Source organism: Corapipo altera, unplaced genomic scaffold, assembly GCF_003945725.1.
Source record: "Corapipo altera isolate COAL_440 unplaced genomic scaffold, ASM394572v1 24b, whole genome shotgun sequence".
Classification (NCBI taxonomy): Eukaryota; Metazoa; Chordata; class Aves; order Passeriformes; family Pipridae; genus Corapipo; species Corapipo altera.
In genome coordinates, this window is record NW_020884888.1 from 457,339 (window position 1) to 474,875 (window position 17,537).

The following is a 17,537-nucleotide window of genomic DNA, read 5'->3' on the forward strand; positions in this document are numbered from 1 at the left end:
GCATCTATTTTTGTAGTAACTATTTGCTGGATTATTTTTATTTATGGCTTGAAACTGAATTTAGAAATGTTTTCCCTGAACTTTAAACACTATACTCCCGACTAACTGGCTTTCTCTCTGCTGTTTTCTCACTTGACTTCCATGTATCTATGTCCATACTGAGGGCAGGAGATGACACTGGCCCACAAGTTGGGCCTGCAAAGGTTTGCGCGCATCTGAATCTATTCCTCACACATCTGCATGCACAGATTGCACACACATTGGTTTATTTGTTCACATATGTGGTCAGCTGCCCTGTTACCTGGCTCTTCAGATGCACTGCATTAATTGCATTGTACACCAGCTTTAGATAATTAGACACAGCTGTACATTTGAAAATGGTAACACGCAGTGGGAAATCCTGCTGGAAGATTTTGGTCATTAACACTTCTCAAGATATACTATTATCTACTCCTTAATTCTCTGTTTTGATCCCTGTTTAAAGTTTTCTTTTACTTTTCCCTTGGGAACTTTGCCAAGGTTTCCACTCCAAAAACGACTTTGTGACATTGTCACTCTGCCTCCTCCTAATAGAAAAAAAATCACATATATAATTCTGTGAAAATGGAAGCAGTGTCCTTAAGAGAACCAATGAAAAAGAAAAAAAAAATAGTATTTTTGACCAACAGAGCTGATGTACAAGATAAGGTTGCTATTTTCTTTTCTTTTAAGTGACATATGAAATAATGCATTTCACACACTTCTTCCTCCCCAGGAAAGCTGAGAATTTTTCTAGAAAGAGACAGGAAGCTCCCCTTCTGGGGAAAAAAAACCTAAAAATAACAAACACCAAAGTTGTTTCAGATTTCGTCAATTAATTTTCTTCCACAAATATAAGTTACAAACCGTGTTAGCTTAGAAGCTGATTTTGACAATCCCATTCCCTTACGATTCAGGTAACTAAAAAAAAAAAAAAAACAGGCTACATTTATTCCCAAAAACTATGAGAGTATTCTTGTTATTTCTCATCTGAAAATATAAACAAGTTGGGTCTCCAACATCTTGAAAGGATGGTTTGTTTCATTTTGTTGTATTGGGGGGGTCACAAAGAGGGAAAAGATTACACTGGTGATTGTGAAAGCATGAAAACTCAACAGGCACAAAGGCGTACACAAAAATAAATACAGCAAAATAAAAATAAACGGGTTCATCCAGTCTGACTGCATATCTGGCATCCCAGAATCACAGTACGGTATTAGTTTAAGAGAATAATCAAGCGATTTCTTCACTGGTTTCAGGAGTCTAGATACAGAAGACTCTGTAAGAAGAGCAGTGATAACATGGTTACCCCAGAAACTACAGAAGCGTATATCCCTTTAATTTTGATTCATGAGCAAAATTTTTTTTTTCTTCCCTTTTTTTCCTAACTGCCTCTAACTGAATTTCTGGTCTTCTGCTTCAAGTGAGCACCAAGCTACTAGGGGATTTCCTAAGTGGGATTACCAGTGTTTCTTCAGTTCCTGCTAGCTGCTTACAGTTGCACCTGTGACAACTTAACCGAGTTAGCTGTCAATGACCTGAAACCAAACATGAGGATTTAAGCTCCTTCAGAAGCCAAGTTTGTGGATGAAATCTAACCTCAGGATGGGATTCCTTCTTTTGGCTGAAATTGGTAAGGACTTCTACACTCTAAGAAAGAACAGCAAATTTAAGCTAGCCTAAAAACTTCTGCCTTTTTGTCAAGAGTCTTGTTTGCCCACTCAGCTTTTGCTGAGGTACAGTCACATTTCAGAATATAATTAACCCCCGAATAAGGGAAGAATGGGAAAATGGTTTCCCTTCTCTTCTCAGGGAAAGCCTTTTGGGGTGGGAGGGTGGGGGTCAAAACAGAACAGCACCACAGCTTAAAGTAAAGAGAGGCATAATTAAGCTTTCATACAACATCTGTATCACATTTACACATGCACTCAACTTCTAGGGAAGTGACAGACATCAAAACTAATGGAGAACATCCCAACTCTCTAAATGTAGGAAGAATGCCGCAGTTTTCCCAGCTGCGCTCTTGGGACTGTAAAACAAGAGATCGGCAAAGGAGCCTATTTTTTATTGCTTTTACTGTTGTTTTTGGCCAGGCAGTGTTACAAAGTTCTTAAACAGTGTTATCCTACTGCACTATGAGAATAATGTACACCAAGACTACTGGAAAACAATGGCTGCAGAATAAGCCTCATCATCTACTGGTTGTTATGCACAGTAATTGGTTCCAGGGTCAACACTGTGATGCTACAACAAAGGGCTGTAGCTTAAGGGTAAAGAATAAACAGCAGGAGTTAATGGATGTTCTGTTAATATAAATGCACCCCCAAAACGAAAGAAAGGCAAAAAATAAAATATTCTGTATAAGCAAAACTGATTATGAATCCGGTGTGCAACCTTAGCTCTCAACAAGCTGTTAATTTCACTAAAGAAATACAGCAAGTACTTTCAAGAAAATAACACATTACGATTTTGAAGCTAGTTTGACAAACACTGTGCTTGCCACGGTTGTCAATTTATTTGTGTGAAAAATACAGGCAAAGAAAGGTGTCTGAAATTACACTATTATTCACAAAATATCATTACTAGGATATACACAACTTTGTTCAAAACACCATGTGTGACTGCTCCACTGAATCTAAACATCTGGGACAAGTTATCTATCTGATTTTAGTGCCTTTGAAACGACATGCTACATTTAAGCTAAGAAGTCCAGTCACACCAGTTTTAAGAGTCATGTTTTCAAAGTCCAGGACTTTATCATTCTGACTCTTCCCATTCAATGACACTTTTTCCCCACACACAAAGAAAGTGAAACAGATGTAGAGTTATATTGTTTTCTTTCAAAGCATTTCTCCAAATGCCTCCTGACACTCAAGCACTCAGATGAAGAGATACAAGAGATACAAGTCATTCTTATGATTTGCCAGCTGAAACACTAGAACATGTGAGGTATCAAAATGAAATCTCTCATTTGTATGCTTTGCTGTTACCACACCTTCTCTTTTCAGTTTCCACTGCTCTCTAGAAGAAAATTTTTACCTGTTTTTCTTTTACCTGCTCTGCCACCGTGCATGGCTTCGGGTGCTGGGACTGCTCATGCAGGGTTGTGCCAGGGGCACTGTGTGACCTCCTTCCCCAATGCATTCCCACACCCTAATGTGAACAGGATGACACTGAGCTACAGCACCTTCTCCCTCCACTTTCTCTCCATGGTCACTCATTTCCTTCCTTTAAACAATGCTCTGTTTTCAAGTGCCAACTGTGCCCACATAGGAAGACTCCCCACAGTGTGCCAATCTCCCTGGCACATGCTGCTCCAGGCCTTGGCTATCCTCAAGGCCCTTCTCCCATTAGTAAGCTAACACCATGACACCACTTATGCAATCACAGCATGCTTTGACCCCCAGCTTACTTCCTTGTGCCACTGATTCAGCTTTTTTCCAAAGCAGCTCCTGAGGCTCCCATTTGCTGCCGCTCCTACATAAACCACCTATGGTTTGCAGCTGACAAGAGCCTGAATCCACATCAGTCCCTTCAAGAAAAACTCTTCTATCAGTTCACAACCACATGACAGTCATGAGCTGGATCACAGACAAACACCCCCAGCCAGGTCACATCCATCACCCCAGAGCATCCAGCTCTCAGCAGCACCAGCCTGAGTGCCCCATTCACCCATAGCAACATTTAGATACATCATGAAATGGCACTTGGACTTAGCCTAAATTCAGACCCTCTACAAAAGAAATAGAGATTGGTTCTCTTACAATGTATATGCCGTGAGACACTTTTGATACTGTTCATCAGATGAAACATGCTCATGTTAGAAAGCAGATTCACAGATAGGGCAGTTACTGCAGAAAAACCACATTTTTGACTTGTGCTTTTGCATGGTCCCCACTACAGGAATCTCTGGAGGGCTGTCAGCAGCAGTAATCTGCCTGAACTATGAATGAGCTTCCAGAAGAAGTTGTTTCCATCATTTGGATGCACCTCTAGTAGAAACACATCAACCCTTTCCTATTTAGATCTATTAAGCTATACTTGTTACATAAACTCACATGCCTTCTAAATTTCTGCCTTTCCTTTCTCAAACCTTTTTCAGCTTGATGGACTTTTTAATTACAGTATGTTTTTGGCCCATTCCAACCCTCACCTCCCTATGTATCATGTTTCTTTCCCTTTTGTTTCTAAAGGCCTCAAAGAAAGTTGCAAAACTGGAATTTGAGTAAATACTTTATGAAGAGTACTTTCTATGATGCCTTGGTTGAGTGAAATCAGTATTTCAACTTACTGAATATATTCTAAGATTTTTTTCCTTTTTTTTTTACAAAATCTTTCTCTAATATAACTGACCAGGAAAGGTAAGTATAGTAGAAAATCTTACTGCACAAAAAAACTTCATCCTGAATTAATAACACTTCATTTCCATTATGAGCCTTAATATTAGGCACTTGCATACTGATAACACCAAAGATAAAAAACTCTAATAACTTCATTTGCAAAATAAAGTGATTATGTTTGAATTACAACTAATGTGTTATGTCTGTGTGTATAAACTACTAAAATAACAACACTATTTCCATACAAATTAACAGAATTGAGGCTTCCCTGTCAAAAACACATTTAGCACTACAGTAGCAAGTAAGCAATCCTCAACTTATGTGCACCCATTTTGTTGTCCCAGAACAATCCAAGTAAAGATTAACTTTTTCCTGTTACAACTTTACTTGTCATTCCGTGTTTGAGTCTGTTTTAGGGCTTCTCCAGGCTTCAACAGTACACATTAAAACGTTTCTGGGAAACTGTTGTGCCTGTGGATACAGGCATGTGCAAGGAAAAGAAACTTCTGCAAAGTATTATAAGAGGTTTAGGATTAATTTGTTCCATGTGCAGTGTAAGCTGTACTTCCTGAATTCTCTTTTAAGGGAAGAGACAGATCTTGTTTGTTTCATTATCTAGTAAAAAAAGGCTTTACTACCTACCAAATAAAGGCTAAGTCACAGAAAACTGCATGCACCTTTGGTTCAATGGTGCTAGACACCTAGCAGACCGTGCAAACAGCAATGACTAAATACAGCACCTGCTCCACTACCTTGGGGTACAGCGGGCATGGGAAGAGATGAAGTCTTTTATTTCCCATTATCATCCCAAGTCATTGCACTCAGTCTTTCACCGTCATTACACTGGTGTGCAACCTCTACTGTTGAAACACCCAGAAAACGTTTCACAGAGAAAGGGGGAAGTCCTTTAGACCTGAGGTTCACATTTCCAAAAGAACTCATATATTTCCCTTGTGGTTATGTTTTCCCCCTCCCCCCAAATATTTAGGTTTTGCTGACAACAGCTTGCCTCAAATGCTATTTAAGCAAAAAGACATCACAAGACATATGCTATCCTAAGATAACACACACCTCTGAAGTGCTGTTAGGTGTAACTGATGCCTTCAACTGCCTGATGAATTTGTTATCTCAAAGAAACACAAGGTTTGGGAATGCCTTATATTTTAAACTAAACCCAAATTTATTTAAATAAATAAATAAAATCTGTGATTTTGCATCCTTTAAAAAAAAAAAAAAAGGAGAAAACATCTGACTTGGAGTACACCCTAACTTCTGACTCCCACACAAGACTGTTATATCTGTGACATGACAAAAACAATCATTTTAATGGCTATTTTGCTGTTGTTTGAAGTAACAGAGATAATGAAGTAATAACTGAGGTTTGAGATTACCAACCTGGAAAATAAAGTTCCAAAAGTAGGAGGGCAAATCTTCCCCCATGGGTCCTGTACAAGGAAGAGTATCTCATGCTCTAAATCCACGTTAAGTAAGCAGCCGTATCCAAGTTACAATAACCATCAATCGAGAGAGCACTTTTGTCTTTCACATGGACACTTTCTCAATAGAGATTCTGCACTTTAAAAGGATGAAGGGTTGGATTTTTGCCCTCACCACCACTAAAGTGTAACCAAATCCATTAAAAGAGTATCCACAAAAGACAATTCTGAGACTTGCTTCTCCCCTAGTCTTATACCCTGTAAAGTTTGCATGCTATGATACATTTCAGGATATGCAATTTATACTGGCACTGATTACAGAAAAGAAAGATTTCTCTATTCTTCTCTAACCTCAAGCCATTAGTGGCCAAGTGGTTCAACAAAGCAATTAACAACGATTCCAATCTGACTGCTTGTACGCTTAAAATCAAGCCAGCAGTTATAAGTTTTGCTGGATCAGGGCCAAAGTATTCTGTTATTTTCCAGTTCAAACCCATGCTGTCTATAAACAAGGAAAACAAAGTCACTATGAAAGTAAGTTCCCTACACATTTACAAATCCATTCAGGTCACTGGAAATAATGTCTAGATATCAGTCACAAAATAGGGCACAGCAATCGCATAGCAAGTACAAAGATCCAAAAGTTTCATTCAAGAGATTCACTGAAAATTATAAGGAAAAACTCAGAAGTTTTTCTCCATAGTTTCAATAAAATTCACTGTATGTTTTTCACCTCCCTAAAATCATACAGACTTGGTGCTGATAAACCTTGTAGGCAATCAAAAGAAAACTGAGAATAAGAAAAAGTTATTGATCCTCCCATTGTAAAGGGTTCCCCTAACTGCAGCTAAGCTGCTCTTGACTTCTACAGTCTTGCCCATTCACTGTAAAGCAATACAGTGCTTGAACGAGACTACTGGGTTAAAAAGTAATAAAGGGAAGTCAAGTGAGACCTAGTAAAACTTGTATTTGTAAAATGCACCTGCAGAAAACACATTATCTACCAATGCTAGGCCAAACCACGCATTACTTCTAAAACCTGTACAGTGCTGGAACTCACTCATGTTTGAGCTCCTACAGAATTTAACCCACCACATCCACCAAGAGCATCTATTGCCAAACCTAATGCATTAACAAAGAAAACCCGACTCAGTTTAAGACTGATGAAGGGCAAACTGTGAATAATAACATTAAGAACAGCAAAAAGATTTAACATTAAAGGCATTTAAACAAGCCCCTCGTTAGCAGCCATTTACAGATCAGTATAATCCCACTGAACACAGTCATGGCACTACTGAAATATTTGGGCATCAGATTAAAAACATTTCCATTTCAATTTTCATTCCCGAATCTTGCTTTACTAGCCGGGGGGAAGGGAGTCCTTGCTCTCTGATCAGAAACTCCTCAAAAATAAAAGCACTACACAATGAGATCTTATGACCATATATGTCACAAAGCAGTATTTTACATGTAATAGAAACATCCAGTACTAAGAATTACCAGAGATGTTAAACTGACTTTTACAAGGCAGCAAGGCCAGGGTAGGTGTCAAGAAGTGAGCATTTTGTCAAAGCTGAGTTTCTAGGCAGTTGGATTTCCAACTGCACATCCCTATATGCAGACATTTACAACACTTGCTGAAGAAGAGCTAAAAGCCTACTATGAAAACTGGAACCCCTGTGCAACTGACTTAAACAAAAAGGGGCATTTTGTATGCACAAACTGAAATCAAGATGGCTAATAGCTTTCCACATCCTTGGAAATATTTTTTTTTAAAATGCCAGTGTATGGTAAGCATGGAGTGGAGAATGATGACTCGGGAAGGACTTTTAAACAAAGACACAAGCAATCCTTTGAAGCAGCTCTTTGGACAACATTTCTAAAAGCTGTGGAAGTAGCAGCATGAAAAACTCATCTTGGACATTTTATATATGCTTCAGGGCAAGGCTTATCCTACTATCACCTACCTTTAAGAAACCACATTTGCTTCCTTGTTTCCTAATAGATAAAATAAAGGCTGGGTAAACCTATCTCTCCCTTAGCATCTGGTACAAATTTTCTTCCAAGCTGAGCTATGTTTTTGGTTGCTCAGATCACACAACTACAGTTACAATACACTGCCTAAACAACACACCTGTCTAACTGTGTCTCTTGTTACTGTATATGGTAACCTGCAAAAAAGGAACACTAACAATTAAAGCTAAATACAGTAGAAGTATCTTTGACATGCATGAAGTTCTTCAGTACTTAAACAAGACCCCCACTGAAATGTTTGCAAGGAATAAAAGCAGCGCAACAGTTGGACTAATGATTTCAAAATGCTGCAAAAGAAGTTGTCTCTGAGCCACAATAAAGGCAACCTCTATTGTGAGAAGTCATTAATCTACTGAAGCATCTCGAGCTCAGCCAGCAATCCTTAGTTCTGACTTGAGCTGTGTGTTATCTGTTCCTCATCCCTCTGCCCCACTGTGAGAAGAACTTGAACTATTATTGTTTAACACTCTTGCTGGCCACCCACATTATATGTGACTGAGCAAAACACGACCTAGTAACACAGAACAAAGTGTGGTAATCAGGAACACAGTGGAATTTACCCAAGATGTCTACAGGGCATTTGTTAAACCTTCCTTAGTTGGTATGATGTCAGGGTAATGTACAGCATTAAAGGGTACAGACTATATGATCCCAAAGCACTGCTGCCCCATTCCAGTAAAAAACTTTTTGCGTGAGTTTCTTAAAACACAGCTCCCATCATCAGCCTAAAATACAGAAGGGGCAAGCAACTTCATGTGTGTGAGGTACCCTGCCAAGGAAGGTTTTAACCATACCTGTGACTTTTCTCTATTCCTCTCCTCTTGATACACACTGGAGTGATTCTGGCTGCCAGAATTTTTCTTGTTATCCATTTTCTTGGGACAATCAGCTTAATTTCTGTTTTGCTCTGTTTCCTCAGTAGTTCTTCCCATTCACATCCACCCACAGTTAAAGAGAAATAAAAGCAAAAACTATCGCTGATAGCAGCACCACAGGTAAATATATACTCACACAGGAGATATCCTCTGCAATCCTGAAGAGTGTACAAGAGTCCAAAGGGTAGGAAAGAGGTAAGTGCTGCTGTAGAGATACACACAGGTCTGTACTGGTGAAAAATGATGCTTCAACCAGCAGTGCTTTGCAGAGAAACTTTGGATCATGAGAAAGTACCACACTGCACGTGGCTTTGCTAACGTGCCATCAGGATTGGACTAAGGCAGATATAAAAGAGAAATTTCTCAATGGTATTATCAGATGTGTTCAAACTGGTAATTGATGTAGTCCCAACCCACCAAATTTGCTTTAAGGAACAGATGGAACCTTGCAAAGTCCCAAACAACATCTAATGGATCTTACTGCTGGCACAGGGTCCTTGCCTCTGCCCAGATTCCCCTATGATCTGAATCATCAATTTGCTGTATTTTGAAGTCCCAGAGTTTCATTGATCTCACTGGCATTAACAACCTAAACAATCAGTTTGGCTTGTAAAGTTGATGGGGTTTTATATTCCAACAACCACTCCTCAGCAATGCCAAAATTAACTGGTGAATGTGTAATCACAGCGTAACACTTTTGTTTTCACAGTTCTGAGACTGTGTTCCTTCTTGAAACTAACTCATTTCTTGGCAGCCTGGGGCAATAGTTACCAATTGTCCAGCACCAAAACATTGTCCAATTCATTATATGCTCCTTCAGCAAACCAAATATGCTAAATAACTTAAACATACTTAAGACTGTATATATAGAACAAGATATCACTTGGCATAAAATGCCCAAAGAGCACTGCCTCCAGCAGAACAACACTGTGGGATTTATAGAGTCTGGCATGAGAAGTATTTAAAGTGTGGTTATTCAAGATATATAGTAAAAATGTTTGATTTTTAAACAGTAGAGAGAACTTCCCTTGCACACAGAGAAACATTTTTTCAGGTAAGAACAATGAAGTCCTGGTACTGGATATTGGCAGCTGTTTCATGCACTTGTGTTAGCAACAGAAAATATCTCCTAGGACTATCTTTTTCTGTTCTCTGGAATTACTGTACATTTTTATTTTTCTGATTTTATTTGTTTATACTGTTTTATTCTTACTGTTCCCTTCGTCCTCAAAATTACAGCCTTGCCACTTTACTAAAATATTAAAGGAAATCCAGGCGATTTTTACTTTTGAATTATTTTAAATAAAAAGACTTTTGAAATTATGCACTTTCCATTAAAGTTCCAGGTCTTGGATTTGTTATAATTTATATCTCAGCAAAACAAAGTCCAAATTTATGCTTCATAAATCTCTCCTATTCTTCTTCCTGACCTACCCAGCATGCTGGCACTGTCTTGGAGGGTTTGAAGCCCAATGCCATTCCACACCTATCTTCAGCCCCATCCTCTTTGAAACCTCATGGCACAGCACAGCTCCTTTCAACAAGGTTCTGCTTCTCTCTAGCTTCAAATTGTCCTTTCTCTCCCCTCTGCACCTTACTCCCACCTCTTGTCTTGCCCCTTCACGGCATTCATGTTCCTCAGCAAGTCCCACCATGTCACCAGTAACTTCCGACCAAGTACAGCCATGCACCACTGTTTTGTATTCATTGTTGGTTTTTTGTATATTCTGTGCAGTATAGCAACTTGTGTCCATCCACAAGCTTCTTGGGCTGAAAGCAGTGATTGTACAGGGCCCAGCACAACAGTCCTCACTCACAATCAGCCCCTTCCTGCACTAGCCAGTGTAATAAAAACAGCATGTGTGCAGTATGAGTGAATCGGTCTCGCCTTGAAGCATTTCAAAAATTCAGAGGAGTCTGACGAGAGTAGAAAGGAAGGCAAAGAGAAGGAAGAGGCAGGAAATAACAAAAAGAAAATGGACAAGATGGTTTTCCCTGGAAGCAGCATTCTGAGGTGCAACATCCTCCCCTTTCCCTGATGTCCTTCCCCGACAAGGTCAGGCTAGGAGCAGCATACCTCTCCTTCCTTCCTATGTTACACTCTTTTTCTTTTGTTTTTTTTCCCTTCCTAGATTACTTTTAACATTTACTTCCACCCCAGTCTGACACTTACATGCAAGAAGTAGTACCACCTTTATGGCACTCCCTTACTGACTGGGCTAAGACAAGTCTGTGCTTTTACTAAGTCTGCTGAGCACCAAGAGGTATTAAAATTTTTTTCACTTCTTTTCTTCATCTTCCCACCTGCCAACAGCAGTAACAGCCCCAAAAATTATACTTCCTTCTTCACTGCAGGACAGAAACAGTTCATAGAGCCTAATGTAACAAACTCTAACACCTTCACTCCTAAACACACCCTGGCAATGAAGAGGCTCATGCCTTAAAAATACTAAACACCAAATTCACTGACATATATAAAACTACATTTCAGCTGAGAAGCTGAAAGATTATAAAAATAGTGTTTTCCCTTCACTTTTATCAACACATACATAATCCCTCTCTACTCTCTCAGTCATAGCTCTGTAGCTCTTTTTAGGGAAAACTAAAAATCACAAAAAAGCCCAATCAACAATCTCAAGTTGGAGAAGACAACTTTGGATGGTTCAGACAGCTTTGGATGCAACTCAGAGAAAATTAAGATACAGTTGGGTAGTGGCTTGAATGATAAATAAAAACAAAGACTCAGCTGGGGCAGGAAGACCTCAAAAATATTCAAAGTCTGCTTTCAACAAAGCAAATGTGCTTTGAGTCACCTCTTCCCACATGGCTGCCACGCAAAGCACACGTACTTCTTGCCTGATAGGTATCACACAGTATACTACATCTCATTCTAGAAAACTCTAAAACCCACATTTTTACTCTCCTTCCAATCAGATGAAATACACTTTGTAGTCAGCTAGTTTATCCCCGGTGGTTGATAAACTGGGTTTGCAAATGCTACGTTCCCCCCAACCCCCTCCCTGTGCCTGAGAAATCATGATGTTACTCCCCAAAGGCAGCAGAAACAAATTACCGATGTGTTAGGAAAAAAGAAGTGCCTACCCTGGGGGCTTTAAACCTCATTTCACATGCAAGGCGCAGTTCTTGCTCTTCTCCCAGTAAGCCCTACCAGTACTTCACAGTCCCTGTCACCCTCAGCCTCAACACCTGTTGGCCCAGGACCATTACAGGTCCACTGCCAGCTTCCCTGCTGCAAGACACTGTGCGTCAACAAGACTGCTCAGATTATTAAGAATTAAAGGCACAAAGAAGTACTTTCAGCTGTGTCAAGGCCACAACATTCAATACTTGGCAGTCTCAAGGCCTTTTTCTGACACAGGATAACATAGTAATGCGTCAAAGGGGGAAAAAAACATTAAAGATAGGAAAGTGAAAAAAACTCAACAGATACTATATAACCTTATGAATAGATTTTCCTGACCACAGCCTGAGCAAAAATAATACTACAGAAATAATTTCAGGAACAGGAACCAAGAGCACTGCTTGCCTGCCTCCACTGGGGAGAGAGGCTGTCCATGGGGCTGGAGAGCTGCTCTTGATGGAAAAGCTTCACCTGGAAGAATAACTAAAAAAAGCTGCAGCAAAGGATAGCAAACTACAGCACTTCTAGGACAAAATGTGCTTCAAGGCCATACCAGAACACCTGAGTTTAACAGGCACATACATGAGGGCGGAATTTGGCCTATATTCCTTACACCTTAAATTACTGTTCACAGGGGAGGCAAAGAAAGCCTCTTGAGTTTAAAATCTTGAGATTAAAACTAATTCTACAGCTTGCTGGACAGAAGGGCACGTCAGCAGAAATGTACTATTGAAAACATCCTGAGGCAGAACACAATGTAAGGGCCGTGACAGCAAATGTGCATACCAAAAAGAGACAACTGAGAAACTTAAGTCCTGAACACTGACTGACCTATGAAACCTCCTTTAAACAAAATAACAAAAAAAAAAAAAAAAAAAAAAAAAAAAAAAAATCAAGAAAACCTCCCCACCTTTCTTTCAAATTCAAAAGAAATTTTTGTCATCTGTAAAAAAAATTCACTTCATTGAGGCAGTGATTTGAGTTAAATAAACTCTACTAAGGAGCAAGGGTAACATTCTTCTTGGATTAAAACATTTCTTATTAGCCCATTAAGCACCTGATAGCTCTTCTGTGATGTTAGCAAATAAAATGAAGCAGCCATCCTCCTCATCCATCACTGCAAAGAAATCCCATTTCCAAGATGCACCTTTATTTAGGCCCATTCGTTTGCTGTTTCTTTACAGTTAAAGAAGATGAGGACCAATTTGATATCCACAGAAACAAGTTTTCACGTGTTGGCTAGTAACAACAGTTAACCCAGTAACTTTAATTCCTGAGAGGAAACTGCTGTGTGACTCTAACTCTTCCCTTTCACTCCTGCAACAAGGGCTCAAAGCTTGAGTTGAAGCAAGAACCAGAACAAGCAAAGACATGAGACAACTCTTCCTGCTAGAAATAAAGTGCTTAATATGGAAAGTGTGTAAAAACAGTTTTCCTATTTGAACATCATGCGAAAAAGTGTTATGGTGTTTTTAGCCCATCTCCAGAGAGATGGTTTTTCATCACTGCTGTTTTGATAAGGGCAGTGCACATTACAGTTGTAAACCATGGCACCCTACTTAATTCTAGACGAAGCTACAGTTTTATTGCCGCATCTTGTGTCAACTGTACTGAAGTGTTTCAGGTGGCAGCTGATGGATTTTCACAAAATAACTATGCACGCTCCCATAAGGAACTTTGTTTAAGTGTTCAAGAATCCAACAGCAGATGGAAAAGCCAAAGTCTGAGTCTTTTAAATGAGCAAGTAATCATACTGAAAGTATTTGTCAGCTTGTCGCTAGGACTTTCTGGAGTTGTTTACAGAAAGGGTAAGAAAGCATAAAAGAAAAAAAAAGTGGAGCTCTTGGATTAATTTACTTTTCTGTTCTAGTGTGCACTCAATTTGTCCATTGGGACTTGATCCAAAAGCAAAATCAAGTTTATGACTGTCCCTGTAAGTTTAAGGACAAAAAGATGGGTTTAATTTTTTAGAATTTCAACCCTTTGGAGCTCTCTTCCCTCTACACCTTACATTTGGAAGTTATATTGCCAAGCAGTGTCAGTCATAACTTTAGTTGTCCTAAAATCATGAAACATGCATGAAAGAAACTTAATGACAAAATAAATGTACCCCACATTGCTTCAAAAATTTATGAAAAACATGTAACAATACACAATTCTGGAAAAAGTCATTTTGTTGCTGCAGGGTCTGAAGCCAGGAAAAAGGGCAACATACATAATATCCTGAAAGAACAAGGTAATTGAATAAACCCACCCTCTTTTACAATGGTGCAGATTACTTCATCCATGATGGTCTTGAAAATGAGTTTAACTCTATAGATAACTACGTTCTTCACAACAAAAGGAATGAAAATGAGAGGAAGGCATTATTGTTCACCAAACAGAAACCAAACAAAAACCAGCAGAAGGGCTAGCAAGGAAAGAATGGTTAATCTCACATTTCTAAAAGGGTATTATAAACAAAGCATGGTGAACAACAAAAATAAAAGATTAAAAAAAAAAGAAGATACAAAAGTGCTTAATGGCGTTCTTTTAAATATTTACTTTGCTGCTATTTGGAGAATAAATTGTTCCATTTAGTAGCATTGGGCTCAAAGGACTGCTTTAATCCAGAGAGATTAATTATAGCCTTTGGAGTTATAAACACAATTTGGGAAGTGAAGCAGAGAAGAGGAGAGAGACTCCTCTCATGCTGGCGATTAACAAGTTTATGTGCTTTGGGGCTAGATTACACAGGTTGTGACCCTGGTACACCTGTACACTACAGGCAGAACACTGCACAGGGTACCCATGAACCGAGGAAAAACAGCCCCCAGGATATCCAAGGAAGACACTACCCTACCCTACAGTGTTGCTATAGGCAACTAAGATACTTCTCAGGTGTCCTTCACCAGCATATTATGAAGACATCATCTGATCTCACTTTATTACCTGCATCAGAAACGAGCCACCATGCTGAGACAAGCAGGAGGCACGAGACCCCATCCACACTGCCTTTAAACCTCTCTCTCACATGCTTTCACATATTTCTTCATCTGCTCATTGCTGTGTCCCACACCAGGAGACACAGGGACCAGTAACATTAGCAAGGAAAGGTTGGAAGTGATCTTACCTAGCAAGGGGTTGGCTGCTCCCTCCTCTGAGCTCTCCTCAGCCCCCTCCTCCCCCAAGCCGGAGGTGGCTGAGTCCTCTGGAGCAGATGCGGAGCCAGGGGTGCTAGGCCCGCTGACAGACCCCAAGTCACCTTCCTCACTGCTGGAGCCATAGCGGTCAGGCTGGGCAGCTGTCCCGCCCTCACTGCAGCTCCTCCGCTCCTTGCGGTGCACCCGGGAGTGCAGCACCATTTGGTGGTAGGTGCGGAAGATCTTCCCACACTCAAAGCACTCGGTGGACTTGTTCTGGGCAGCCCGCCGGCTCTGCCGTGAGGCAGGGCGGTAGTCCAGATCCCCCTGGGCAAGTGGGCAGCTCTCCCCTGGCGGGGCATTGCTGGTTTTCTCTGGGCGCCCACTGGTGCAGCTCTTCTTCTTGGGGTTGCTGGGTGAGTCCTGTTCTCTCTTGCGCTTCTCCTGGTTGACAAGGATATACTCCCTCTTATCCTTGTCGTAAGTCACGTCCGCATCTGCCAGGGCCTCATCCCATCCCACATACTTCACATACTCTGAGGGCTCCACTACTTTTCCTTTGGTGGCCAGCTGCCAAGCTTGGTAGCTACTGACCGGATCCAGCTCGGCTACTCTTTTCCCAGGTTGCCCTCTTGTAACTTTATCCAGTGCTACAGATGGCCGTAGATTGAGACACTGCAAGAAAAACTGCTTCGTTACCGAGGAGCTCAGGCTCCCATCGGTCAAGCCCTCAGCTTTATCCCCGGTGCTGCCCGGCTGCACCCGGTAGTGAACAACATTATGCGCTTTCAGGCTTTCCATATTTGTAAACAGATTTCCACACTTGGTGCAAACTTCATACAGAGATAGGCCTGTCACAATTGTCTCCTCTTGTATCACGTCATTGATAGTGGCTATGAGCTCCAAATCATTTTTTGGTTTGTTTTTGTTCCCAGACCTGGGGCCATGCGACTTCATGTGGTTTTTGAGAAACCAGGGCTCTTTGAATCTCCTGCCACAAATATGGCATCCGTGATCAAATGAGCCCCTATGCTTTTTCATGTGAGCTTTCAGGAACCAGGTTTGACTAAAGGCCTGACCGCAGACTTCGCATGGAAACTCGCCTGCACTCAGCTCGCTCTTGCAGTTCTCAGTGTAGGCCTCCCCATTGGGGACCTGAGCTGTTATATGGTCCTTCTCTATGTGGTTTAACAGCGTCTCCTCCCTCAAGGTCATGTAGCTGCACAACCTGCACTTGAACGGTTTGTGGACCTGATGCAGGTGCTGCTCTAGGTCCTTCTTCCTTTCAAATTTGTTTTTGCAGAAGGTGCATTGGTAAGAGGTCAGCTTGCTATCCTCCTCGGCTGGCGCCGTCTCTGTGACCTCCTTCTTGCTGCTTCTCAACAAGATCTTGCTGCTATCAACCTGAGCAGTACCATTCAAGATCTTGTTGCAGGCAGAGGTACTTTTAGTGGGGCTGGTGCACCCGCCAAGGCCCTCTGAAACGCCCATCTCCCCCAGCTGTGCCTCTCCCATCTCCACCTCGTGTCCCTGACTTAAAGTGCCTGTCCTGTGACTACGGATGTGAATCTTCAGGTTGCCCTTTTGGGAAGCTCTATGATCACAGTAAGGGCATTTGTAGGGCTTCTCACCCGTGTGCTTCCTCATGTGTTGTGACAGGGAGCTCTGAAAAGGAAAACTTTTACCGCAGATGCAACAGCTGTGGCACATGGTCTTGTCAGCATCCATATCGTTCTTGCTTAGCTTGCCAGGGCTGGAGGATCTCCGTAACTCCATTTCTGCCTCTCTTCTACGATCCATCTGTATTACTGCAACAACAGGTAAGCGGGGCAGGAGCACAAAAGCATGTCTGGCAGCAGAGGAGGGCTGGACCGCATTTTCAATCATACGGTTCTGTAGAGAAGTGTTTTTATTGCTTCAGTCTCAGGGTAACGTTTCTCCTTTCAGCTGCTCAGGAGAGTCCAAAGTGAAAATTTCCCTCCGTGTGCTCTGTAAGAAGATGGCATAGATCACCTGAAACAAGAAAAAATCATACAAATGTACAGATTCTTAAATATATTAAAATATATTTGTGTTTCAACAATTCCATCACTCGCCCTGTATTCGGAAGCACACTATATGACAATTTACTGCACCAAAAAGCAGCAGTTTCTCCTTCTCCTGATATTCTAGACTTCAATGACAAGCGTAATTACTAAATAAGTAAAATGTATAAAACAGGAAACATTCATTTACATACACTGACATCATAGTGTCTTGAATGAAGTGCAACTTTGAAAAATATTTTTTGTTTTAAAATGAGGCAGAAGTGGCTAAAAATACACCTTAAATGAGGAAAACATTTCTTGAGGGGGTTATTACACTCTAAATCTGTGGCTTTACCATCATGTGTAATTTCATGTAAAATACTTACTTGCCAAAGATAAAAGGCTTTCCTAGAAACTTTAGCAAGTATCATATTCCTACTGGTAACTACATTACTTTGCGCCTAAGACAGCTCTGCTGTGCTTGATGTGGCATGCACAGAGCAGGCGCAGAGGCTGAGGATGCTCAGTACTTTGATTAGAGAG

General features: G+C 40.8%; 1 protein-coding gene across 1 annotated transcript in view; it reads right to left on the reverse strand.

Annotated features, from left to right (window-relative positions):
* Window positions 1–14,841: 14,841 nt before the first annotated feature.
* The window catches only part of LOC113947365 (zinc finger protein 516-like), a 42,297-nt gene continuing 39,601 nt past the window's right edge, over window positions 14,842–17,537 (reverse strand). Inside the window, exon 2 of the mRNA XM_027643857.1 lies at window positions 14,842–16,980. Within this exon, the coding sequence (XP_027499658.1) occupies window positions 14,842–16,854 (2,013 nt within the window). The 5' untranslated portion in view covers window positions 16,855–16,980. The remainder of the gene's footprint in view (window positions 16,981–17,537) is intronic.